The following is a 27,982-nucleotide window of genomic DNA, read 5'->3' as shown; positions in this document are numbered from 1 at the left end:
AAATAAATTCAAATACTTGTTTTTATTATTTTTTTTTAAATCATAAATGAAATGGAAGTATGATTCTTTCACAATGAGAAATTTCATTATTATTATATTTAATTTAATTTAATTAAAAAAAAAAAAAAAAAAAAAAAGAAGTATTATTTTAATTACACGTCACGACTCAGTGTACGTCGTGTCCCTTTTTGCGTGACCGTGGGTTTAGATGCTTTTACTTTGAAGGCTGACTCCATGTTCCGGTTGGGGTGGACAGTATATTAGTGGAGTCACTTCACGACAGTGCACCTTGCGGTTCCCGCATCAACGAGATAATATAAGTGTCCTCACTTCGCCGTGGATCTTTTCCAGACTAAGGTAAGTGGGTGTTCAGTACAGACTACAGTCACATGTGTGCGTGGACAGCAGTGGGTTTTCACTGTCTGTTGAACCAGTTCTCCTTCTGTAAAGTTACACATGGGGCTGTCAGTAGAAGTTTACTCGCATGTAGATCACATCCTTACGTCAGTACTGAATATCTAGTGCGTTTCTGCCGATTCGGCTTTAGTATCAACCTAGAATTGACGTGTTTAGTCATAAAAAATGTCCCTGTGAGCATCCATGATGGAGCATCTGTGACTAGAATAAAAGGTGGAGGAAACAGGCGGAGTCAGTACTAGGAGAAATAAAAGAGCCTGGTTAATGCCAAATTAACAATTATACATGAAGAACTGAATTTAGGTCCTGTCTTACAAATTAGCAACCTATGATGGGACTGCAGCTAAGATGATTGTTAAAGGAGATGGTGTTTTAATGGAGTTCAGTTTCAAGTTCATTTTGATAAAGGTCCTTCTAAGTTTAAAAGGATTATAATAATTTAAAAAAAATCACGGTACATTCAACATTTTTTTCTAGTTGCTTCTGAGTTATTGTACGGAGTCCGGGAAAGGACATGACGAAAAAATTGAAACTATTGCGTTAGAACGCAGTAGTTCAGCAGTATTGCATTCTAACAGTTTCTGCCTTATTTGGATCCAGTCCGTGTCAGCTGTGACACACACCTGCCCTGTGCATGTGCAGCTCTGATGACCGCAACTATTTCATATTTGTCCGATCGGAAAAATTCCACCTGTTTGTGAAACCTGAAACCCTGTGTTTTATGGACTTTATCGGGTCGTATTTTGCCGGGTCCTCATCACTCATAGAAGCCGGAAAAGAGTGGGTTGTGTGGCTGTGGACGCACACAGCAGAGCGGAGAACGGATCAGATCTAGTGGTGGAACATGTAGGCAAGACGGTCACCCCGAGTTCCAAGAGCACCCTGGAGGTTTAGGATGGATTTGTGAATGAAGAAACGACTGATGGAGCAACACCTGAAGAAGAAAGGTAAAGTTCACCAGTTCCATTTAGTGGACTTTCTACATGACTGAAGAACTCTCTGCTTTTCTCTGTGTGGTTTTTACTTGTTTTACTTTATTGTATGTGTAAATTCACGCTTATGCTGCATGGTGTTTTTGTAGAATAAGGTACAAACCATGTAGAATATGTGTAAGTTTATAGTCTGTTGTACTTCCTGTGCATAAAAGTGCGCATGCTCGACAAAATAAGAGCGCGTGCACTGATGTTCAGTGACTTTTTTCCTTAACGGTGCGATTTTACCTTGTCTTGTTTGTGTAATACATTATTCTGTTTGTGTTTTTCCATGTGTCCACCAGATGTCACATTCAAGGATGAAGAGGGAGAAGCTGTGATGATGCACAAGGCTCCGGTGATGAGAGCAGATACTGAAGACTGTCCACACACAGATGCAGGACGGAGGCAGAGCCTGATGAGGATCAGTCCAAATAACACAGACATTCAACACATCCACAGGAGGACTGGTTATTGGTGTCAGGAGACTATTTTCCATGTGCAGACTCTGCCATAGGAGCACTGGCTGGATGTGTGAGACCTGTGAACTGACAGAACTGTTTGTGCAGAACCATGAACATGAAGGCACTCTGCAGACACAGAACAGACAAATGCCCTGTGTGTGTGTGTGGGGGGGGAAATTCCCTGTAGAGTTTGCACTTTTATCCTGTTTTTGCACAATAAAAGACAAATACTCAAACATTTTGCTGCAAATACTTTTTATACTTTTCAAATTTCATATTTAACATTCAACATCTTGTATCCATGTGTAATTTCAGTGTTTTTCTACTAAAACAAAAAAAAACCCTCAATTTTTGTGTTTTTCTTCATTTTTAACTATACAGTATTAAAACAAGCAGTGAATTATACATGACTGCTAGATATTGAATGTTCTAGAGTTCTGCAAAAATGGACAAAAGGACTTACTCAAAGCATATTTTTTCACTTTTTTTTTTTTGGTCAAAATAAGAAAAGTCCAGGTGGACCATTTTAGGCTTAGGAGTAAAAGGTTTTAAAACAATGTGCACATCCTCCTTTCTCACATGTAGACCATTCATACTTGGCATACATCCACCTGGATCTGTGAAGCTGCCCACAACCGTGAAGCTGGGCAAATATGAATTTCAGTCAGAAACTGTTGGAATTTTTTTAATACTTTTTTTTCTTCATGTCCCTTCCCAGGCTCCGTATTATTGCCATGTATCCTTCTTCTTCTTTTTATTATTATTATTATTACCTTGTGTTGCCATCGCTGTCACTAGTGGGAATCTCACCTATCTTGTAGTCCATTTCTTTCTTTCTTTCTTTCTTTCTTTCTTTCTTTCTTTCTTTCTTTCTTTCTTTCTTTCTTTCTTTCTTTCTTTCTTTCAGTCTTATTTGCATATTGTTTGACCTACACTGTCCGTTTACATCATCAATGCCTCCCTACTCTCTGTTCCTTGACCTAGAAACAGGCTGAGTGGACTGTGTGTGTGTGTGTGTGTGTGTGTGTGTGGGGGGGGGGTTATTGTGTGCCTGGGAATGAGTGCAACTGTAACCACATGGGAGAGCATGCTTACTCCTGCCTTTTTACTCCCATTAAGGTTAAAGTAACTTTGATAGTGACTGTTGTGTCTTCCATAGTGTATTCTCACTCATAAATGAGTTTATGTGTGTTTTTTTGTCTTTCTTGCCCCCCTCCCACCCCCACCCCTTCTGCAGCAGTGAAATGTGTGGTATTTGGGCTTTGTTCGGCAGTGATGAGTGCCTGTCAGTTCAATGCACCAATGCATTGAAGATTGCTCACAGAGGCCCCGACGCTTTCCGCTTTGAGAATGTCAAAGGCTTCACCAACTGCTGCTTTGGCTTCCACTGGCTGGATATTACCGACCACCTGTACGGCATGCAGCCCTTACGGATCAAGAAGTTCCCCTTCCTGTGGCTCTGCTACAATGGAGAGATTTACAACCATCGCACGGTGGGTTTAGCTGTTTCACAAATCACACTGGTTTATGTCCTCAGGTGGTTGTTGAGGAATCTTCTGTGGGTCATAAATTTTCATGCACAATGTGGTAGTCGGTGTTTTTGTTTATCAGCATGTAGCTCACTATCACTGGCCACTGCGAAGTGCAAACTGAAGATGTTCTAATACCAGTAAGGGAGAACAGAGTGACATGGGACAGTTTGCTTTGTTTTTTTTGGTTTTTTTTTACATTGGATGATTTTCTGATCAAATAAAAGCATAGAACCAAAGTCAGGCCCCTTCTGTTCTGTCCCATGTGACCTAACTTAAAAAAAGCAGTCAAATAATGTTTTGATCCCATTTGCCACCATTCAACCCTCTATAGAGTACTCATTGAAATACTTTGAAATTCAAAATTTTAACCTTCGTGTGTTATTGGACATCGTCATCCACCTCCTCATCGGTTGCCGTGGCAACAGTCTCTCTCCTCTTGCCATAAAACATCCGGGAAGGACTTACTAAAAAGTAAAAACATGAAATAAAATAACTGTTATAACATCATAAACTGACAAAAATCACTCATATTCATTATTTACATTTATTTTATAGTTATAAAAACCAACATGCTTCTTGACCTCATTGAGGCACAGGGTTGGACTCATATTTCACTTGCCCGATAAAGGGTTAAGGCCTGTACATACTCAGTGACAACAGACAAAGGTGTTCGTTTCTCGAAGTGGCAAGAACAAGAACAGAGTTAGTTTTGGTCAGGACATTTCAGACTTAATGAGAAACTCAAAAGTAGAAATCCCGGGAATTCCTCAGCTTTTCCACATTAACCACGCCCACTTCAGATTTGTAACCTATCACACAATACTTGTCAGACACCGTACAAAAAAAAAAAAAACTTCTGCCCAGATGATGTGTGAAGAATAAGCTGTGAGAACTTCAAAACCAGGGCTGTCAGAAAAAAAATGACATCATTCTTTTCTCGCAGTACCAGGAGCGAACAAATTTCTGTTTATTCAGAATATGTAATAACCTGTACACAAATCCATCCATCCATCCTGAATGTACCACCAGTTTATCTGATACAGAAGGACAAACAGTTCTCTCACATTCATTTACACATATGATGTTTGTCAGTTTAAAATAAGTTTTTTCAAGCTAAGAAAGCAGCAGTTTGTGGTAAAAATTATAAGGAAGCATCTAGTTTTGTGCTAAACAGCTGAATGGACTGCATCTCTTATCACTTAGAATGTAGCCACAAAAATGGTTGACTTTTGAAATTCAAGTTCTAGCTTATGCCAGTTCAGCACAAATTGTTCTATGAACCTTTCCTTTTCTTGTTTAGTTGATGCACTTCTTCATTGTTCTGTCTGTCTCAACCTGATCATCAGACTCACTGTTGCTGTTACTGTTATGCTACTGTTTTCTGGGAACCACAGACATGTGCATTCTCAAGTTTCACACTGAAGGTTCTTCTGCTTTTTTTTTTTTTTTTTCCTTTTTTCAGTATACAAAAGCCAGAAGTTCACATCCTGATTTCCCATTGTTTTCCAAATCAATTTTCCCCATTGAAATGAATGTCTGTGTGTGTGTGTGCTACTATATTTTCCATGTGGGATGTAGTAAATTACTATATTGTGAACACCAAGTACAGATTCTCACATATCTGAGACTCATTTTGGTGTTTTACCTCTTCTTTTCTTCGTTCCTCTTCTTCTTGCTCATTGCGAATACTAGTGTAAATGCATAAAGTAAAGTATTATACATAGACTGTTGACCGATGGGTTGTTATTTAAGTTTGTCACCACTGTAAGTATTTTATTAGTCTGCCTAACATTAATATTTAACCCACTACACATAATAGTATTAAACTATGTAGTGCCATTCAGGAAAATAATGTTATGATATGATTTTTGGTTCAGATCCTCCAGCCTTGCATGTGGAAGAAAACTGCAAATTTATCAGGCAGTGATGATGCATTTGCTGTGAAAATTGCTTGTTTCTGTCATTCACTGTTTGTAATTATTTAATCTGGGTGGGTTTGTTGTTTAACAGCTACAGTTCAGACTGTAGTCACCATCATGTGTATGTGTAAACTGTAATAATCTGTCTTGATCCCATGGCTTTTCACTTTCACAACCATTATAATGCATTATCACATTATTATTATTTGTCTGATAAATCACTTGGTAATGGTTACATATAGAGAAAAGTTAATGTGGAAGTCCCCACAAAAATAGTTCTGCATCTTTATGAGTTAAACACAAACATGTGTCTGTGATTTAATGGAACACATTAAGGGTGAATATGGTTTTTTTTTTTTTTTTATCATTGAACCCAAACACTAAATGCAGATGATTTTTTTCCTTGTGATGTATGTGTGGTGGAAGCCAGGCTTTGCTGGTATAAACTCTAACATTTCTTTTGTGTTCTTCTGATGTTCTCTCAGCTGAAGAAGCAATTTGAGTTTGAGTACCAGACTAATGTGGATGGTGAGATCTTGCTTCACCTCTACGACCGCTTTGGCATCCAGAAGATGGCGTCTCTTCTGGATGGTGTCTTTGCTTTCATTCTGCTGGACATTGCCAACCGAAAGGTCTTTCTGGGAAGGGATACGTACGGTGTCCGACCTATGTTCAAACTCCTGACTGACAACGGCTTCCTGGCGGTCTGCTCAGAGGCCAAAGGTAATGAGATAGTTGACTACATCCTCACTGACCACAGCTCTTTTACAGCCTGGTGAAGAATGTTTTTCACTCTTCAGGTTTGCTCACTTATTGATATTCTGATCACAGGTCTAATAGACATCTCCCATGAGATGGATACCCCAGCCACCATCGCCCCCTTTCCCCCTGGCTACTTTGAGGTGTTTGATTTAAAGCCCAATGGCAAAGTGCAGTCTATTCAGATGGATCAGTTTCACTGCTGCACAAAGGAGCCTGCTCATGCCATCTATGACTCCGTGGAGAGACTCCATACAAGTAGGAATCTGTGCACTCTCTGTTTGGATGAGTAATTCAATGCTTGTGTGGCATTATTTCACTGATTTTTCTGCAGGTTTTGATGAAGAAACGGTCAAGAGCAACATCAGATCCCTTTTTGAGAACGCTGTGAGGAAACGCCTCATGGCTCACAGGAGAATTGGGTGTCTCCTGTCAGGTAAACACTCCTGCCAGGGTTCCCATGGGGTCTTAAAAATCTTGAATTTACAAATCTGCATTTAATACCTTAAAAAGTATTGAAAAGGTATTAAATTTGATATGTAGGTCTATTTTTTTTTTCTATTAATTTATTTTTTATTGACTTTCAGTATCAGACATTCACATTCGGTACATCATATGTATATAATATCCTACATCTGTTGTCTGCTCTAAATTCCAGGATGATAGTTTTGTTTTATGTCAGATAACCAAATAAAAGAGGAAAAAAGACAAAAAACTATGTACAAGTAGGGAGTGATCTTTTCCATACAACACAATCACTGATTTGTTAAAATAAAATTAGGCCTATAGGGTGTGACATAGTTGACCCAGTTTTCCCAGTATGAAGCAAATTTCTCCAATTTGTGATTAACAAATGCTGTCATCGTTTCTATTTTATAATTATCCTTTGTGATTTCCATCCAACCGTTTAAAGATGGGCTCTACTGTAATAGCCATTTCCTAGTAATAATAGTGTTTTTACAGGTCACCAGCAAAATATTCATTAAATGTTTATCTCTTTTTGGCCATTCCTGAGGTATGTGTCTGGATATGTAGGTCTTAAGCTATGTTGCCATAAACTTGCTCACTGTATTGTGTTTAAATGTGTCTGGGAAACATCAAACAGCAAAGAAACTAACATTAGTCTACTCAGTTCCTCCCGTTCCAACTTGACAATTTATATTGAAATTAGGAACCAATTATCACTAACTTTGCAGCCACTGGTTAGAAATGATCCCAGAACATTCCGCTCTGTTTGCAGTACATATCGATGGCCAGAATACACAATCTCCTATCTGAAAAAAATCACTTTTTTTCAGTAAACAAAAAAAAAAGTTTAGTTTTATTATAGTATGGTCTTTGTTAAAGATATCCAAGCATATTCTACTGTTCTCAGACTCTCTTTCTATATTATGTGGTAACAATACATACTATATACTCACCATTTAATGTGAAAACTCAAAATCTAAAAATTTGCAGATTGGAGGTTTTGTTTTTTGGCCATCGATATACGATATTTAATCTTTGCTGATGTAAATAAATACATTTTCCTAAATTCTAGGAGTCATGAATATGTGCCAGTATGGCTGTGAAATTTACAGTGAGATGGGCATTAAATTCTGTCTTAAAAAGTCTTAGATGTAACTTGTAGAAACCCGTAGGAACCCTGCCTGTATCTCCATATCACTAAGGACTTCCTGACCACAGATGTCAGTGCTTTGGTGATCCTCATGGCTGTTGTCTCCTGATCAGGTGGTCTGGATTCGAGCCTGGTCGCAGCCATGGTAGTAAAACTGAGCAAGGAGGAAAAGCTGCAGTATCCCATCCAGACCTTTGCAATCGGCTCAGAGGACAGCCCAGACATTCTAGCTGCTCGCAAAGTAAGTTCTAGTGCCAAATGCTTCCCTTGCCTTTGCATGTAGAATGGGGGGGCTGAAAAACAGTGGAAACATTTGGAAGCAAACAGACAAGTTCTGCAGAATGAGGAATAAAAATGACTAGTTTTGCTGTTGGATATTAGATTAGGAATGCAAATAAATACTTTACAGAGATTTTTTTTTAACAAAACTGTACCTTATGAAGCTAAATGAGGATGAGAAACTTTGTTTAGAACACAAGAAAGAACAAAATCATTAAGGTAAATGAAAGGAAATGTAAATAATTTTGAAATGTATAATCTGTTGTTTGTAGTTTCTCATATTCATGTTTGTCAGGTTGCAGCTCACATCGGCAGTGAACACCACGAGGTGACGTTCTCTGTCGAAGAAGGCATCCAGGCTATAGAAGACGTCATCTTTCACCTGGAGACTTACGATATAACCACCATACGTGCCTCTGTTGGTAAGTGTGGGTACAAAACTACAAATATTTTTCAGGCTAAATGATATATGAGTTTTATTTTATGACTTTACACTTGTAGTGCAAATATGCAGCCTAATTCTTTTCCTTTTGTAGATTTCCAAAAAGCACGCATTTTAGATAATCACACAGTTTTACACTACAAAAACCCACGAGTTGTCTATAAATAACATAAGTAAATAATAAAATAATGACTTTAAAGACAAAGAAAAAGATAAAAAATTAATCTCTTTAAATCTGCAGTGACCAAGAAAAAACATCACGGTTTAAAAATACACACCTTTGCACTGCAGGTCACTCCTTCGTCTAAAGTCATGGTTTACCTACACATATGATGCATTTTCATGCTGATATGGGAAAGTGAAGCCAAATTTTGGAAGCTGCCAGGTTACTCTTAGAGCTATTATAGTAGAGTATTACAGCAATTACAACTGTCAATCATGTATTCTGCACACACGTGTCTGAAAACACCTGTGATCAGGAAAAATCTTATGTTTTAGGGTAGAATCTTCTACATTCCGTAAACAGTCAAGAGGAGGAGCTGGAGTCTTGTTTCCACTTAGGTCACTTGAATTGCAATAAACTGAAAGGTGATGGAAGTTAATGCAATGATAGCTGAAAGCTGAAGTTTCAATCAAACAATTTACCATGATATAATTTTCATTTCATCAACTAAAAACTGTTAATTCACCCTATAAGTGATATTAATGTTATAAATAGCAGCAGAACTAAGTAAATACCTTTCACATCAAAATAAAATTAAGGTAGAATGTGCAGAGTTTGTTAAAAATAAACTTTTTAAATTGATCACTATTGAGATGAAGCAATAATCATTTACTGGAAAGTGTAGTGAGATAAACTACCAGTCAGTTTTCAGTACACTGAGTTTACAACCAAAGAAATGTAGGAAACTAAGCTATAAAAATGTAACAGAAGTAGTTTTTATACCAGAAGTTCCTTTAAAAACCACCTGACACTCAGGTAAGATATGCATGTGTAATAAAAATGTTCAAGTTCAGTTGGTATTAAACAATAACCCATAATCTCTGAGTATGGCATAAAAATGTAAAGTTCAATATGTGTTATGAAAGCAAAAGTAAACACACCAGACTTAATTCCTGGATAGTGAGATTATATCTGTGTTCTTATATCTGTGATCTTGATGTTATATACTGTCATGAAAAGGGTCCAGTTCTGAATAGGTGCCTCATGATAGTATTTGTGTGTCATACATGTGCGTAAATCTTCTTTTACATCATCGATGTGCTTGTTGTTGTGTTAAGAATGTGTCAAAGTATGTGCATTCCTTTTCTTCCTGAGTGGTTGACCAGAATTAGGGAGGAATCTGGTGAGATTAGTGAGTCAGAGGTCAACAGAGGGCAGAAATGGAAGACATTTACTGCCTCTGAGTCAAACACATACACATGAAAAGCAGATCTAACATTAATATATACATACACTGACCTGGTATGTACTGTGAAATAATGTAATGTGATGTAGGTAGGAAGGCATAGCAAGACGGTTCTGGTCCTCAGGTGGACCAGAGCCTTTATTCTGTTGAGGTACATGTAGGTTAATTCTCCTGTCGGTGACCACAGTATGGATGAAGATCTGGAGTTGGTCCCAGAGTGTTTCAACAGCAGCTCACTGCTCCTAATGTAAGTTCTATGTGCTAATGCTAATGCTAGGTGCTGTATGTGTATTAGGATGGGTAAAAATGCAGAGAATTTCTCCAGTGGGATAATAAAGGAATAATTAACATTAACTTTAAATTTAAACCATATTTTTTTCCATTTCATTTCATTTATTTTGTGCATTTCATCAGCAGACATTCAATAATCATCAGGTGAACAAACATGTACACACTTATGCTCAAAAAGGAGCAGGATGAAGAAAATCTTATATTTCCTGCCCCCTTCTACATACTAATAGTGATAATAATAGTGATACACAATTAGCTATAAAGTCATACTATATAAAGTCAAACAAAGCAAACAAAATACATCCAAAGATAATACAAAATGAATACAAAACCAAGTGCAAAACTACATATCTAGGAAGTACAAAACAAACAAAACATAGGTAAATATATACCTGACCAAATGATGCAAAACAATTATGAGACCAGACCAAAATAAGTAAATGTGTCACAAGATGCCAAAACAAATTTGAAGCAAAATGTAAAAACTTAGAACTGTTCATATAATCTCATTGTTCTGTCTTTATACACTTTTTTCACTTGGCACATGTTTTTACAGTCCTTCAGCTCATTATAAAGAGAATTCCAGAGTTTAACACCAGCCACTGATTTACACATCTGCTTCAAAGTTGTCTGTGCACACTGGTGCTTGAAATGACCTTTCCTTCTATGCTCTTCACTCTCTGAAGTGAAGACAAACATTATATATATGTGTGTGTGTTTTCAGAGGTGTTGTTTTCTGTTTGTTGTCCTTTTAGGTATGTACCTGGTTTCAAAGTACATCAGGGAGAAGACTGATAGTGTGGTGATCTTCTCTGGAGAAGGATCTGATGAACTCACCCAGGGATACATTTACTTCCACAAGGCAGGTCCATCACCAACACATCACAAGCACATGATAATAAGTCAGATACTCCATCCAGAGACACCACACAGTATCACAAAGGTGGTTTTCCACTTGTATTATCCACAGAAAATGAGTGGAGTTGGTCCAAGGTCAGGGTTAAAGCCACAAGAAGAACAAAGTACAAGTTTAAACACATATTTTTTTTTAACTTAATCTTTATTTATCTAGGAAATCCCTTGAGAATAAACCTTTTTTTGAGGGAGACTTGGCCAAGAAGCCACACCAGTCCATCCAACATTTGAGGAATGTTCTAATATAATAACACAGCGTCTGCAGCCGGCTGAGTTGTTTTCTTTTTTAATCCATGCACTGAGGTCCACAGGATCTTCTGGAAGAATAGATTGGTCAGCAGGTGTCACATTTTGACTTGTCTTATCTTGATGCTCTGGAGCAGGAAAGATGACTTAATAATTCACCTTCATGTCCCTGCAAACCCAGTGTTCACCTCAACAGCCCTCCTAATCCTGCTTTGTGATACAGGGATTCACACATTTTCATAAAACCACAGAGTTCTTTAATAAGGGTCTTTGTTGGACAGTACACCATGCTTTAAGTCTGACTCCATGCTGTTATCAAGCAACAAAAAGAGAAAACACTTAGAGAATCTTAAATGCTGTTAATAAAAAAAACAACAACATTCAAATAAAGTTTCATATCAGTTCATCAGTGAAGTACTGATTCTGTATGAAATTACCATTGTAAACATGCAGGTTTGATTTTGTTAGAGGCAGAAAATATAAGATTGTTCTTTTTTTTTCTGCTTCTTTTTGTTCATAATGTGGGCAGTTTGCTGAAATGTAAAAGCAGGTTTTCATTTTCTGTGTCTTTCTTTTTTTTCTGTATTATTTTTATGAATGAAATATCTAAACTAAATTAAGGTTTGTATTCTGTAAATATATAAATATTCATTTCTAAAATTGGACTGTTGGACATCAGGTGTCTCCATTTCTCCCTAAAAGTCCATTTTATGAAAACAAGTGTAATCCACAAAACATGTTTTATGTTTACAGATTCAGATCCTTTTCATTAAATAATCCGCTCTTTTCTTTTATTTTTTGGTTCAGATCAGCATAATCAAACAACAGTTTTCTATTGACTTTCTAAATCAATGGTTCTCAACTGGTCTGACTTCAGGACCCACTATCAGCACTCAATGACAATCTGTGACCCAAACTGATACACGTCAAACTTTCCAAATTTATTGAATTAAAAGATGGTGTGTTTTGAACCTGAGATAACACAGAATATCACAGTATGAAAACACAGAAGACAGGTTTAATGATTAACAAAACTGACCAGCAGGTGATGATGCTAGAGGAAAATATGCCCTTTAACCCTAAATGGGGTACATCTTTTTTTTTTTTTTTATAAATATTTTTAGTGAAAAATATGGCACATCAAAGACAGAAAGTCAACATTTCAGGAAACAAAATGTCATAGTTATTGCTGTACATCACACAAAAAGATTTTTTTCATATACAGAAAGTATACAAGAGGTAAGCAAACCTACATAAAAAAAAACATGAAAACATACACAGAAACTAAATAATTAAGTAAAATTAAGTATATAAAAGAAGAAGAGAAATATAATAAAAATAAATGAATAAAAATGAAGGAGGGGGGTCATCAGTCACAAAAAAAATGAAAGTGATTTGAACAAACTTAAGAAGCACTGCCATTTACTGTAGAACTTAGAGGGAACAGCTCTTAAAGAATATCTAATCTTTTCTATTTTTAAGAAAGACATAACAGCCCTGAACCATTGCGTACTGGAAAGAGTCTTTGTGGATTTCCAATGAAGGAGAAGGTGCCGTCTTGCCAATAATGAAGTGCTAAATTGGGCAGATCTTAACCAAAAATGTGCACTCAGTTAAAAATTAAAGGTGCATTCAATCACTTATTTTGTCCAATGTAGGTAAAACCATATCTGATGTAGTCGGTGTCATACCTGAGTTTCTCCATGCTTCAAATAGAAACTCTTGGGTTTTCTTTTATGCTGAGAAATGTCTCGTGTTAATAAAACATGACAGCGCATTACTGCCACCTACTGTTGGGGAATGTGAATGTGTGGTGCTCAGCTACATAAAAAAAAAAAAAAAGCACAGGATTAGTTTCTTAACATTGTTTTTTTTCCCAGACAGAGGCCTACGACCCACTGAAAATGGGTTTGCGACCCACTTTTGGGTTGCAACGTAACAGTTGAGAATCCCTGCTTGAGATGATCTTGTATGTGATTTGCAAAACAGTCTTTGTGATATCGGACTGAAATGATTTCCAGGTCGAGCAACGATTGAAGAATAATAACCGATCACATAATGAACCTACTAATGTTAACATCCAGTCATTGTATTTATCCTCTTGTATCGTCCTGTGTTTGTCTTTAATACAATCTGATATCATCTACCACATACACATCATACTAATGCTAATAATATCACATGTATTCTTGTCTCCCAGGCTCCGTCTCCCAGAGCAGCTGCAGAGGACAGTGTTCGTCTCCTGAAGGAGCTCTACTTGTTTGACGTTCTCCGTGCGGACCGTACCACCGCTGCTCATGGGTAACGCCCTTTGTCTCGCACCCAGTACAGCCACAAAAACAGTTTTCTTATTGGATTCTTTATAACAGGTCCATTGAACTGCAACATTTCTGGTTGTACAGGGTGTCCCATAAGTCTCCATACATAGGAAAAATAAACGTTTCTTGACATAAACCATTTTTATTTATATAATATGCTCTATATGACTGCCATTTTGTCGGGAACAAATTGATCCAAAACACTTCCTGTTTTTTTGAACTTGACAATAAGTTTTGCCACAGTGTCGTGTGTGATACTCATCCCATATTTTCTGTTAAATGTGCTTGCAACCATACGACTGCTTGCTGAACCGGCCATCAGGATGATTTCAATTCGTTGCTCTTTATTCAAATGTATTCTTTGGGTTATCTGAAATATAAAGAAATAAATGTTAGAACCATATATGTATGGAATGTATTATGTCTCCTACAGGGTGGGGAAGCAAAATTTACAATGAACATTTAGTTGTTTTTTCTCAGCAGGCACTATGTCAATTGTTTTGAAACCAAACATATGTTGATGTCATAATCAATGACTAACACTATTATCCATACCTTTTCAGAAACTTTTGCCCATATGAGTAATCAGGAAAGCAAACGTCAAAGAGTGTGTGATTTGCTGAACGCACTCGTCACACCAAAGGAGATTTCAAAAATAGTTGGAGTGTCCATAAAGACTGTTTATAATGGAAAGAAGAGAATGACTATGAGCAAAACTATTACGAGAAAGTCTGGAAGATACTATTAAAGAAGAATGGGAGAAGTTGTCACCCGCATATTTGAGGAACACTTACGCAAGTTTCAGGAAGCGTGTGAAGGCAGTTATTGAGAAAGAAGGAGGACACATAGAATAAAAACATTTTCTATTATGTCAATTTTCTTGTGGCAAATAAATTCTCATGACTTTCAATAAATTAATTGGTCATACACTGTCTTTCAATCCCTGCCTCAAAATATTGTAAATTTTGCTTCCCCACCCTGTATGTATGGAGACTTATGGGACACCCTGTACTTTCCTAGCATTAGAGACTGAAAGGGTTAGTTTTTAAACTACTTTGCTACCTAAAAATTTCAATTTAAGTGTACTCAGTATACAGAGTATTTTCATTACTCTACATTACTGGGAGGCAGAACTTTGACAGTTAAGTGACACCCTGCAGCATCCTTCAACCCACCAGACTACCTTAAGAAAAGCAGCAACGCTACCTGGAACAAGAGCTGCCTTAACTGGTTAGAAATATTGTGTTATTGTGTGATTTTGATGTTGTAAGTTGTCAGTTCAGGTACAAATTGATAAACTGTAGTCCTGTGAGGTATAGAGCAGAGGGGGCTGCACACCTTTGACTAGAGCAGGGGTGGGCAATTAAGTTTCCTATGGGGCCACATGAGAAACTTTGACAGTTGTTAAGGGCCGGGTCAATACACTTGCAGCTCTCCTTTCTCTCTCTCTCTCTCTCTCTCTCTCTCTCTCTGTCTCTCTCTCTGTATATATATATATATATATATATATATATATATATATATATATATATATATATATATATATATTCATATATATGTATATATAATGGCATGCCGTTTAGGAAATTATATATATATATATATATATATATATATATATATATATAATATATATATATATATATATATGTATACATATATATATATATATATATATATATATATATATATATATATATATATATATTATGAAAGTCTGAATATATGAATTGAAAGTCTGAAATTCATTCAATATATATACACTTTCAATCCATATATTCAGACTTCATTCAAAATATATAGACTTCAATCAAAATATTCAAACTTCATTCCATATATATTGGCTTTCATTCAAAATATTCAAACTTCATTCAATATATATCGGCTATATATCCAGCTTTGTTTGTTTGCATATCACAGTTCCTTTTTATTTTCTTTACCTCTGACTTCAGTAAAGAAATACTTACAAGTCCATGTCTTGTTAAAAACTCTGCATTCAAAATCAATCTTTCTTTTTTTTTTGCCGTTAGCTGACATCTTCATGGGCTGAAACTGACCAGCAAACCACTCAGTGCATAAACCTTATGCAAATACAGAAAGTATGTGTGGAAAAAAACGGTAAATTAGCAGATCTTTCAAAATAAAAGCAGTGGCATTGTATTGGTTATGTCTATTATGATGATATATATTTGCATTGACTTTTAATTTGCCAATGACCTCATGCGGGCCAGTTAGGGTCAGCTGTCGGGCCGCATGAGGCCCCCAGGCCTCACAATGCCCAGGTCTGGACTAGAGGGTCTTTACAGCGACCTTTCTCAACTGTCAACCCAAAAGTGGGACTCATTCCAAGAGGGCTGTGAAGTCTGTGGTTTTCAGATTGTTTTGGTGCAATCTCAGTGATCCATCCATCCATCCATCCACTGTTGCTGGGTTGCTGGAGTTCATCACAATCTGTTATATGCTGACAAACAACCAATCATTCTCACATTCACAGTTGATTTAAATTGACGACATATGAAGGTGCATGTTATTAATCAATATTAATGAGAAAGTCAGAAACTGAAATGTAATTTAGAACAGAAAAGCACACTGTTTTCACATCACATTGAGTAATAAAAGCAACAGTTTTGTCATATATCATATTTTATGTACACATTCAATTGTGCAATCACTCAGTGTTCACTTAGTGTATTATTAGGGTCATGTATGTAATTTGTTAGTTAAAAAATAAATAAATAAAAAAAAGCTCACACTGACATTGAACATTTGCTTACAAGCCTGTTTTGGAAAAAAAAAACTCTTTAAATTCTTTATAAGTGGGATGTGACTTGATGACTGTTGGGCTCAGAATGATTTTAAAGCAGGAAGTGGCATGTTGAGGCACTTCTATGAAGAAAAACTGAAGAAACTGACAGATTTGGAGGAATATTAACACCAGCTGTCCAATGCTAACATATAACATTAATGTTTTTCATTACATTGAAGTCATAATCCTGTTTACATCTCAGAAACATGTTTTATCCCCAGTACCTCTTCAATGAAGTCAGATTTCTGTTGTTTCAACATCAACATCACACCTGCACCGCTTGTTTTCACACACAGAGGGCGCCATCAGCACATCTTCTGTATCTTCTGTATCTCTGCTTTTCTGTGATCTGCAGAAAAAAATGCACTGACATTAGAAACTGGACTCATTAATAAGAGCTTTTAGTACTGTTCATTTGTTAAATTTAGCCATGATGGAATCCAGAAAAATGAAGCTTTTTCTCAGGGGTGGAATATGAATTGCTCTGTAGGCTGACGTCAATAACAACCTGACTGAGAATCATTAACAGTCAAATTAATAACACTCTGACCCTGTGTTATTAATTAAATCTTAATTACAAGCCTGAATAGCTACAGGAATGAAAGCCAACAAAACCAGTAAGGCTTCAAAAGAAGTAAAATATGAATAAAAGAAAACATGTGAGAAACAAAACCCTTTACTCATCTGATCCACCTTTTCATCTTTCAGTCTGGAGCTCCGAGTGCCTTTCCTGGACCACAGACTCACAGCGTACTACCTGTCCCTGCCTGAGGAGATGAGGATCCCAAGGGTTGGTGTATTTGCATAGCTGACAGCCTGTTGTGTCGCCAAAATACACAGTTACTCCCTGTGGTCATTAAACTGCTTTGTACTTGTGTGTACAGCACGGAGTGGAGAAGCACCTTCTGAGAGAGTCCTTCAAAGGCCTCAACTTGATCCCTGATGAGGTCCTGTGGAGGCGAAAAGAAGCCTTCAGTGATGGAATGACGTCTATAAAAAAGTCCTGGTATGCCTACCTGCAGGACCACCTGGAGTCTATGGTACGTACTGTCAGACCAGACCACTAAACACTGAACAGAAGCCCTATACGCATGATAGGTCTGCTTTTTTACTCTAATTTACAGATATTATTCCATGAATCTTTTGTCAAGGCTTGCTGCTAGTAGGCTAGCACTCACAAGCCACTTTTACACAGAGATCCTGGAAAAAAAGTCAGATGGTGATCCCACCTTTTTTCCACCATTGACTGATTTCCACAGCCAAGCCAAAGGAGTAACAGATGTGTATTGTATGTATTATATGGAAAATAGCTCATATTCTTTTTGTTTTCTTTTATAAAACGTGGCATCATGTGTCCAAACGGGCATTTAAAATGATTGAATTTGGTAGTTTTGAACAGTCTGAAGTGGTTTGAGAGAGTAATGCAGAAACAAAAACAGAAACAATATTGATGTATGTTGATTCAATAGCAGTTTTGTGTATCCCAACAGGATAGTAAATTAGAGGGGTCCACATTTGTTAATAGTGTGAAAATGCTCATAATAAATTAGTTAAAAGTCATCAAATACCACTTATGGGACAGAGTAATTTCATAGCACATTTTATAGTACATATTTATGCATATAAATATGTGATATAACTTACACACACACACACACACACACACACACACACACATATATATATATATATATATATATATATATATATATATATATATATATATATATATATTACTGCTACTATGTTCAAAAGTGTTAAAATATGGTCATCCGCGTGAAGAAATGATAGTACTAATATTGTCAAGGATGTTGCAGTGCAGTATTTCATAAATGTCTGCCTCTATCTACAGTAGCTGCACTGCTCTCTGCTGTGATTATACTATATGTTTCATTATGTCGCTGTTCTTCAGCTGCTGTAGCGTTTATGTATGTGCTAATACCTCTTGTGGGCTTAGAGTGACATGTTCACATTTCACATCACATACTCTGCATAGTTCCCTCTGTATGTCCAATAAGACCCATTTGAGGTGTGGACGCAGTAACACGATTCTGATGTGAATGACAGATGTAATCCACTTGAAAAACTTTTAATGAAATAGAATGTCTGAATCACATTGAGTTACACAGTGGAAAAAAACGACATGTTCCCAAGGCTCATACAGCTTTTTGCCATGTCACTAACACTAACAAAAAAGCATGAATTAATATCATCTAGCGGCATTGTACGATAGCATGAGAGGCTAAAATTGCCCAGCGTACCTCACAACATTTGAATACGGACATAAAATTGTGCCTAGTAGATAGTCAGGTGATGTTTCAATTCATTTGGCGAGTTTGGCAGTGATCGGGCCTGTGAAGGCTGAGGAAAATCCGTACAAACGCCCTCCTGTGCTGCAACATCGATTGGACAGACACAGAATACATAATATAGTAGGATGAATCATGCATTTATTCTTTTTAAACATTTACAAATATACAGTAGAGGTTTACTATGAGATATAAACTTCAAATAAATTATGCATTTCTTCTGTTCTTTAAATGAACTCGGTACCTTTTATTGTAAGTCTCATGTTAGACCAGGGTGTGAAACATATGGCCCGTGGGCCGAACCTGGTCTGCCACTGGGTCCCATCCAGCCTGTGGGATGACTTTGAGAAATGCAAGAATTACACTGAAGATATCAACAGTCGAGGGTGTCAAAATCATTTTAGTTCAGGTACCACATACAGACCAATATGATCTGAAGTGGGTTGGACCAGTAAAATACTATCATAATAACCTATAAATAATGACAACTCCAAATGTTTCTCATGTTTTAGTGTAAAAAAGTAAAATTACATTAAAATGTTAACATTTACAAACTATCCTGTCTCATAAAATGTGACTAACAAATATTAACAACCTGAAAAATTAAGTGCAATTGTAACAATATTCTGCCTGTTACTAAATATTTTGTGCCTTTGTACTGTGATCTGTAATGCACATGTGTAAATGATAAACTGATGCATGATATTGTTAAAATTTTTCTTAAGAAATTTCTGGTTGTGGCTGTTAATGTTATTTCCATTTTCTAAAGGATAATTTGTGGATGTAAACATTATCAGAATGTAATTTGACTTTTTTCGCTGTTATCATTTTACTGCTCTGACCCACTTGAGATCATATTGGGCTGTATTTGGCCCCTGAACTTAGTTAGTTTAGTTTTATTTTGAGCACATAAAATCATCAGATAACAAAGAAAAATACAACATGGACAAACAAAATTTTTGGCACTTGAAAAAGAGTGGGAAGAAGTAGAACTTACAGACTCCCACCCTCTTTTTACGAACTAATAATTAAATTGATTCTGCTTCCTTAACACACTTTATTTATTTTTTTTTTTTAAACATTTTTACAACACAAAACATCAAACTAACTGAACTAAAATGAGTAGAACACTCCAGACCGTACAGTATCCAGATTTCCCATCACATACTATATTATATGTACTGGTGTAAACTGTCTCCTCTCAGGTCAATGACGACCAGATGGAGCAGGTTCAGAAGACCTTCCTCCACATCCCCCCTCCCACCAAAGAGGCCTACTACTTTAGGCAGGTGTTTGAGAAGCACTTCCCAGGTCGGGCTGAGTGGCTCTCTCATTACTGGATGCCGTGCTGGATCGGCGCCTCCGACCCATCAGCCCGGACGCTGTCCATTTATAAACCCGACAAAGAGTGAACCAGTGGAGCCTCCTGCACTGCAACACTGACCTCTGCAGGAGATTATTAGTCAAACGTGCCATTTTTAGCTGTACTTTTTTACACTACACAAACATTTGGTTCTGCTGAGCTGTACTTTCTCTTGCTTTGCAGGTTGTCAGACACTGGTGAAGTTTGTCAGACTTTACTGTTTTCTTCGAATGGAGGAATAAAAGGGCTGCTGTGTGTGCGCAGTTTCCATTTTTCAGCCTTGACGTACACTTTTAGTTGTAGCGCTTTGAACACCTACCATAGGCTTGTGCAGGTCTTTGACTCTGTGCATATCACACCTTCGGTATAGTCATCCTTCGTACTGCTGTGTCAATTTACTTTGCACCTGCAGGGGATCAATAAAGGTGCATGTTATCTCAACAGTCTCACCTGAACACCAGCTGTGTCCTGAAAGCAGCATGTTTATTAGAAGCATTCACCCACGGTACTGCTGTGCACCCTCTCATTAGTGTCGTCACTAGTTAAAGTTAGAAAAAACTTCTGTCTGTTCCAGCATAGACAGACTTTTCCATCACTATTACAAGAGAACTGTGTCGTACTCTGTAGTAGTAATAAATTAGCATTGCTTGTTTTATTCCCTCTGTTGCATTTATACTTAATGCACCAAAACCGACTCACGGAACATTTTTATCTGTAACTTTTTATCTGCAGATGCATTTTCCATGCTTGTTATTTCAGCTCTTGTGAATGAACAGGTGTCTTATGGGTCATGGTCATGAACATTCCGAAGGCACATGCTCACATTATGTGGCTGACAGCTCCTTCCCACGGGCCCAGGTTGGCATTGTAAGGTCAAGTCTGACAAACTTTACCTGCCTCTGACACAAAATAAATACCTTGAAAGTATGACCAAACCTGTTTTGTTAGTTTAGTGATGAATGCTTGTGTAAGACCAACTATTTGCAGACTATTTTCTAAATCATGTCATTAGTTACAGATTTCGTAGCTTCCAGGCAGTCATCGGTTTCAGTTCATTATATTTTGCTATCAAGTGAAAATAGGCCTGCGGAAACTTGGAGCTTGCATGAAATGGGTCATCCATCATAGCCCTCAAGCCTCATCATGTTCCAGGTACTATAAGATAGATCATGGTATTCCTACTCGGGTGTAGGACTGTAAAACCCGCCTCCAGGAGCAACTGAACCAACTAAACCATTAGCATCAAAACATGCTGTACATGCCTATATATTTCCTTTTCTGTTATTACGGTTTGTGTTTTAGTTTTTGTTTTAGTGGCACAAAATGATCATGGACCATGGATTTAATCCAAAAATGTCAGTGTCATTCAATTGTCTGTAAACTGCTGCTATTTCTTCAACACTGTGGTCTTGATGCAATAGAAAATGTAATGTAGTTGATTCAGACTAATACCTAGGATAGTTTTTTCCATAAAATATGTAAATGACGGTTTGTAATCCAATCTTGAATCAATTCTTTAGAGGTGTTAACACCAGAAATGCTACAGCTAAAGTTTGTTGACCACTATTATGCAGTCTGTGTGCGAAGTACATTACAGTTGCTCATGGTTAGAGCTGAGTCATTTCTGAAAACTGTCAATAAAAGTAATAACAGACAAATGCAATTCCTAGATCTGTTTACTGGTAGATTGGTCTTTGGTTAGTTCTAGCTATGCAAACATTTGTGTGTTGCACAAGGTCTGAGCTGTAATATCTGACAATATAGTGTAAGCTATTTGATTATGGTATTTCAGTTGTTTAATTCTGTAATCAATTCCATTATCTGTCTGAGACTTGCTTTCTTGTCATTGCTTCTTTTTCATACTAATTGTTGCTAAAAATAAATAAATAAATAAATGCATTCTTGGCACTAAAAATGTAGTTTTTTTTTGTTTTATTTTTACAATCAGGGTTCTCGGGTGTAGTTTCTTCTCACTAGTCAGTATAGAATTGAAAAAGAATTGACAAAACATACTCTTTGTATACTTAAAAAAATGCTAGTTTCCCCTAATGCAATTCAGTAGTGTCTAAAGGCCAAGCTGAAGGGTTATATTCTCAGTTGAGATCTCCTCTAGAGCCACTCAAGATGAATTTGTACTGAGCTCTATGTAATGTGCATGCATCATGCAGTACATCTGTCGTCCACTAGGGGGCTCTCTCATCTCAGTTTACCTTTACAGTACATTAATATTTACCACAGATCAAAAGGAATTCACAATAGCAAACTGAAGTTGAACCAGTAAAGAAAATAATTTTAATATTTGTCAAACCACTAGAACACACAGATATTCTGTCATGTCACACCATGTGTCCATGTGGAAAACACAACAGCTCTAATAAAGTCACTTAAAAGCAAAATGAGAACCTGTCTCACGTGTGTTGTATTTATAGAACAATCAGCTGCAATTAAACAGTTATGAGGCACTAGACAGTGACTTTGGCAGTGCAATTTTCAGCATACCCCAGGGGTATGGCCTTGCTTGGATGGTCCACAACAACATTTTTGTGGCATGGCAGATGGTCTAAAATGGTCACAGAAACCACAAACATTGATAATGACATCATTTCACCGTCTCACCTCTTTCCACCTTCTGCTTGGACAAATGAAATTGGCACAGGTACAGCACTGCTACATCACTACAATGTGGAAACATAATTTTTTTTATTTGACTAACAGCTATACACAGTTTTGAGAAAACAAAACCAGGGTCGAGTACCCCTCCTATGGATGAGGAATAGCAAAAATGAGAAGCAGGTAGGTGAGGAGATGGCTGTTTAGCGGCGCCTGTCATACGTCTGTATTGTGCTCCACTCGTAGGAATCTGCAAAAGGAGAAGCCATGTTAAAGAGTGTGTCCGGAGCTTTCACAAAAATATCACATATATGTTTAAAATGAAAGTACCTGGCTCCTCTTGGCTCCGTTTCCCCATTAACCCGACAAAAGAGTTGACTTTATGCCCTGCAATGAAAAGATCAGCTCTCTGAAACAGTATCTAACAAAGCAACAAAGATGAGGCAACAATAGCATTTTACATCAGTCTATCCAAGGACATAATAAGGTTTTTAGAAACACTGCGGAGTTATGTCTACCTTTACAAACTCCTTCATTAAGGGTCTTTAAACTTGTAATCTGAAGTGTTTCGACTTCAGCTGAGTCAAATCCAGGCGTGCTTGTTCAGACTTTTAATGCACTCTGGGATAGGTAGAACCGGTGTAAACCTGACAGACAGCTGCATCACAGACTGACTGGAGTCCCCGTCAATCACGGTAATGGACTGTAATACGATCAGGAGGAGCAGGTTTGGGGGGGCTGTATTGGATTGGGGTGTTAAACTATGGAATCCTCTGAGGAAATATCGAACATTACACATATCATTACTTGCATTATACTGATGACATTCGACTGTAAATGTGTAAAATCTGAAGTTATTGCAAGAAAACTAATAAAACTGTAGGGCCTTGGCTGCATTTTTCATTTTGTGTTTACGGCAGCAAGGAAGAATGAATGGGAAGACATTCTCGTTAGAAGTGAAGAGAAAAATTCCAAGCGCCTTCTATCCTTCACAAGCGTAAACAATCCAATTTAACTCCCGGATGTCCTTGGGGCATTGATCCCAGCACTCTCCCTCACCCTAATGATGAGTGACTTATGGTCATGGCTGCATAAGAGGAATAAATTGGATGTATACTTATGCTGCACCATGTTGCATCACTGAGTGGGTGACTAATCAAGACAGAAAAACAAGAAACCTGACAAAGAAAGGGGAAAATCCCCTCCTCCTCATTCTATGCTCTTTATCTCTTCCCTCTCTTCCACACAGACTTGTACTCCAGACCACCTCCGTTACTGACAAATTAATGTGGACCGTCTTCAAAAGACAACAAAAACACACACAATAGTCTCCAGTTACCGTTAATTAAACTGTGAAATGCTCTGCCCACTGTTTTTAAACTGCTGACATAAAAAGAAAGAGTGAAGTTAATTATAATGCATGTTTATGCTTTCCATAGGAGGAAGATGTTATAATATTAATAACAATAAATTATATGACAAGAATATTCCCAGCGCTAATGGTTGGACACAGAATTTTCTGCTGCGTCCAATGTGAATTCACATTAAAATGCACATCATAAAGAAAAATCTTTGGATTTAATTGACTATGATTACACAAGAAAATATTATAACTAGTTAACAATGATGCACCTCCACAAATGTTGTCTTTACATTAAAATCAACATTTCTTAATCCTTTTTTTTTTTTTTTTTTTTTTTTTTTTTTTAAATGTAAGTGTATTTTAACTTTTGAAAGCATTGCACTAAGACTTTATCTTCCAGCCAAAGTCGTTTAGGAGGAGGACAGTGATTACAATTCTTCTGAACTAATTCCACATCCCTGACATTATTGTGAATTAAATTTTTTGGGGGAAAAACCTTAAAGAAAATGTTATACTTCCAAAATGTTTCATACTGTGTTTTTCTTGGGAGTGGGGGGCCTTGGTTATGTCCTTGTCTAAGACATTTCATTTTCTTTTCTTTATTGTTTCCATTAAACTACACTCTAAAAACCTACATATACAAACATTAGGTTTTGAACCGGACAATGAACCATCCAGCCAAAGTGACCAGGAATAAGACATGAGGCCCAAACGTTTCCTGTATATTAGAATTAAGGGAAGTCTAATAAATGACACCACTGATTCATCTGTCAGAACTTCTAGGTCTTAATAATACAAGTAATTGAACTGTCACGACTGTAAATGAAAGGAATGAACAAATGACTAGCTGTGAACTCTACTTACTTTTGTGGGTGATCTGTGCATTAGCTGGAGGAGAAAGAAGTAAAAGGACAAAGTTTTGAGAACGAATGTATAAGGGAATGATACAATAAACAGTGGAGAGGTTAAAGCTGTGCTGTTTACCCATAGAACGCTTCCCCATCAGGCCGATGAACTGATGCGGCCGAGGCTTTCTTGTCATCCTCAGCAGGATTTCTCTGAATGGGTCGTTGGCAAGCCAAGGATCCTGGGAGTAAGATAAATGAATGAATGAATGAATGAATGAGACAGCTGGGAATATTAACAGACATTTGCTTGGTGATGAAGGTTAAATATTGTGACATCTTTGTACTTTTTCTTCAATAATTTTACATTTTTCCCCTTAACATTTGCTTCAGTCATACTATAATTACCACAAACCCCATAAGTCTTGTGTATCTAGATGTGATGTGTGATTTGCTTATACAAACCCCACCTGCCCCCACTCCCCTTCCACTCACACCCACAGTAATAACCAATATGGGCCTTGAATTTTTGAGCCATCATTAGACGTTTCTATTTCCATCTCAGGATATATTTCTACAGTATGCATTAGTCTTGATGTAGACCTGGGGGCCACTAATGTCTCCCGCTCAACGTTGTCGTGATTTATGGTCCTGGTATTCATCTGCAGAGTGGCCCCAGCCAATGCGTTTAGACTATTAGCCGTGCAGCTTGGCACGTTTCCATCTTGCAAAGTCAAACACAGGACGTGCGTTTCATGTCGATGGAGATATTCTGGGCTGTAGACCCCAGTATACCATGCACTTAAGCTTTTATTCAATTTTCCCATTGGGTAACCTGCTCTGAGGACTGCATCACCATCCATCCTCCATTCTGCAGCAATCTGTTTCATAAAACATTACACTGAAAAAACTTCAATTATCAATTTATTTTAACAATACACTGGGGGAACATATATAAAAGTGGCATCGGTGCAACATCTGACTCCTTTCTAGATTGTTGATCAGTGTTCTCAGTCATTTTTAACAATAATCTGTTTTCTAAATCACGCTCTTTCACCAGTGCGCACAGCCAAAATATGACAAAAATAACACTAAGATATTTCTCAAAAGGAGAGGAGGAGGTTCAGGTTCAATAATTTACAAGTTGTTAAAAGTCGCAGAATATATATATCACAGTTAAGTTAAAATCCATTCAAAAGTAGTAACATCGATCTGTCGACAGGTTAATCTAAAAATCTCATATTTAATAGGCTATTTGATGATGAATTGACCTTACCTAAATTCATCATTAGGTATTATTAGAAAAAAAAAAGCCACTCTTTAATGTCATTATTTGGTCAAACAAAAGCGCAAAATGAAACAGCTTTAAAGACTCACTATTCTCCATAAATAAATGAAACTATACATTCATTAATACAAAGTCTAATATTAAGCACTTAGACAAAGTTACTGTGATCTACCTGAATTTGATTACTGCTTGTCCAGTAGTCAGCCTCTTCTCTTGGGTTGTTTTCCTCGCAAAAAACTTGAGTGATGGCGAAAAAAGCCATTAAAACTGGTAAAAGCAGCAACTTCATTTTGGCCAAAACACTTGTTTGTTTCTCGACGCAGCTCTGCTCACTTCAATTAACTCTGATATTACTTGTCGTTATAAAACTTTTTTTTTTTTTTTTTTTTTTTTTTTTAAAGCGACAACAGTTAATTCCAAAACATAAAAAACAGAAAACAGGAAAGGAGTGAAGGGCTGAGCTGCTGTTGTGTGCGCACTGCTCCTCCGTCAGAGCTCAGCAGTAGTCCATAGTGCGTGCGTCAGGACGCTGTGCCAGGCTCCTGCCACTGTCTCCAAATTGCTCCTCGCGCTCTGCGGATGCACCAACTTCCCCTTCGGTCTCGTGCGCACTACTCCTATCCGCTGAGTCTTTCACGCGCTCCTATATAGCGGTCTCGCGGTGTTGCCTGGTAACGCCGTCACAGTAGTGTGATTACCTGAGCCCAGCAGTGAGTATAGACCAGTACTTGAGTTTACTTAAGTTACTCCATCCGCACTTTCGTTATCACGACTTGTAAATTATATGCGTCACTGGAGATTTTCCACTGTCTAATTAAGTTTCATCGTGTCCTGTTATATCATGTTCAACACCTGTAGGCTATCAGAAGAATTTTATCGTTTATAGCGGACGGGAAAGTACCCTGATAAAATATATAGCCCCATATAAGTGTTTTGTTTTTTTGTTTTTTTTGACTGTAGCTTAATGTTGCTTAATTTTACATCAAATTAAAAGTTGTGATTCACACTAAATGGAGACATTTTTTAACTTTGAGTGCTGTTTTTTTTTTTTTTTTTCATATTATATTACTTAAACTAACAGCAGATGTGAAGTGTATGTCACGTAGCTACTATCTAATAACGCAGCAGTCACGTACAGATGTGATGACGCACGCAGTCTTACGTAGCCTTTACGTTTAACAACACTTTTTACTGAAGCTTTGTAATCCTTGTATTTTCTTTTTTTTTTTTTTATTCAATTACTGAATGGTAATTGCGTCGTTTCTATGTTGACTTTGAACACACCTTAAACCCCCTCTGCTCCCTGTATCTGATATATTTCTATTTCTTGCTCAAAGAAAATGTAAAATGTGTACCAACCTCGCATATCAAAGCCTGAACAGAACAGGAACAAGACTCGTTGGAGCTGCCTGTGACCTCTGGGTGCCACTAATTTCCATTCGAAAAGCTGTTTTTTTAAGAGTAGGATGTTGAGGATGAATAGAGGAGTACACTGCCATGTCAAGTTCAGCATCCACACAACTGAATAAAGGCTTGATTTGCTTAAGTGCCTTTATCCCGGTTACAATAAGTCCATTTTATTTACCCATGTGCTACTGGCGAATGCAAATGTTTTCCCTTCAGTCTGTCTTACGTGGCAAGTGTCATTCATACATCTGTTCAATGTATCCATGATGCCACACCACTTTACATGAAAAGGTGTATTTATGAAGGATGTTGTGCATTAACTGGCCCTGTTTGGCATATTTGACCTCATGTCAGTGGTGAACATATCCAAGTCATGCCTGATTACGGGACTCCGACATGCACTGTAAGACC

The 27,982-nt window shown here is 37.2% G+C and overlaps 2 protein-coding genes across 2 annotated transcripts; one reads left to right on the top strand and one right to left on the bottom strand.

The window, feature by feature from the left end:
• The first annotated feature begins 261 nt into the window (after window positions 1-261).
• On the top strand, window positions 262-21,973 carry asns (asparagine synthetase). Its single transcript, XM_030147756.1, has 12 exons — window positions 262-357; window positions 3,090-3,345; window positions 5,789-6,026; window positions 6,135-6,320; window positions 6,397-6,498; window positions 7,794-7,921; window positions 8,255-8,381; window positions 10,857-10,963; window positions 13,463-13,563; window positions 17,095-17,176; window positions 17,271-17,426; window positions 19,901-21,973. Exons 2-12 carry the CDS (start codon window positions 3,097-3,099, stop codon window positions 20,105-20,107), a joined length of 1,683 nt encoding a protein of 560 aa, XP_030003616.1. The 5' UTR covers window positions 262-357; window positions 3,090-3,096; the 3' UTR covers window positions 20,108-21,973.
• A 349-nt stretch (window positions 21,974-22,322) lies between these two features.
• On the bottom strand, window positions 22,323-26,792 carry tac1 (tachykinin precursor 1). The gene is made up of 5 exons (XM_030147757.1): window positions 26,337-26,792; window positions 25,016-25,118; window positions 24,896-24,919; window positions 22,999-23,055; window positions 22,323-22,918 (listed from the first exon to the last, which is right to left on the bottom strand). The coding sequence occupies exons 1-5, from the start codon at window positions 26,451-26,453 to the stop codon at window positions 22,872-22,874; spliced, it is 348 nt and encodes a 115-aa protein (XP_030003617.1). The 5' UTR covers window positions 26,454-26,792; the 3' UTR covers window positions 22,323-22,871.
• Window positions 26,793-27,982: the final 1,190 nt, after the last annotated feature.

Source organism: Sphaeramia orbicularis, chromosome 11, assembly GCF_902148855.1.
Source record: "Sphaeramia orbicularis chromosome 11, fSphaOr1.1, whole genome shotgun sequence".
NCBI classification, from domain to species: Eukaryota; Metazoa; Chordata; class Actinopteri; order Kurtiformes; family Apogonidae; genus Sphaeramia; species Sphaeramia orbicularis.
The sequence above is the reverse complement of the archived record's forward strand: the minus strand, read 5'-3'. Positions and strand labels throughout refer to the sequence as shown.

What these genes read in the sequence shown, in the direction of transcription:
- tac1 (XM_030147757.1), bottom strand. Translation starts at nt 26,453, where the DNA reads ATGAAGTTGCTGCTTTTACCAGTTTTAATGGCTTTTTTCGCCATCACT. An exon ending in GATGGGGAAGCGTTCTATGG is followed by an intron (nt 24,920 to 25,015) that starts GTAAACAGCACA and finishes TTTCTCCTCCAG; the next exon opens with CTAATGCACAGATCACCCAC. An exon ending in ACGGAGCCAAGAGGAGCCAG is followed by an intron (nt 22,919 to 22,998) that starts GTACTTTCATTT and finishes CTCCTTTTGCAG; the next exon opens with ATTCCTACGAGTGGAGCACA.
- asns (XM_030147756.1), top strand. Translation starts at nt 3,097, where the DNA reads ATGTGTGGTATTTGGGCTTTGTTCGGCAGTGATGAGTGCCTGTCAGTT. An exon ending in CGTACCACCGCTGCTCATGG is followed by an intron (nt 13,564 to 17,094) that starts GTAACGCCCTTT and finishes TTCATCTTTCAG; the next exon opens with TCTGGAGCTCCGAGTGCCTT. An exon ending in AGGAGATGAGGATCCCAAGG is followed by an intron (nt 17,177 to 17,270) that starts GTTGGTGTATTT and finishes TTGTGTGTACAG; the next exon opens with CACGGAGTGGAGAAGCACCT.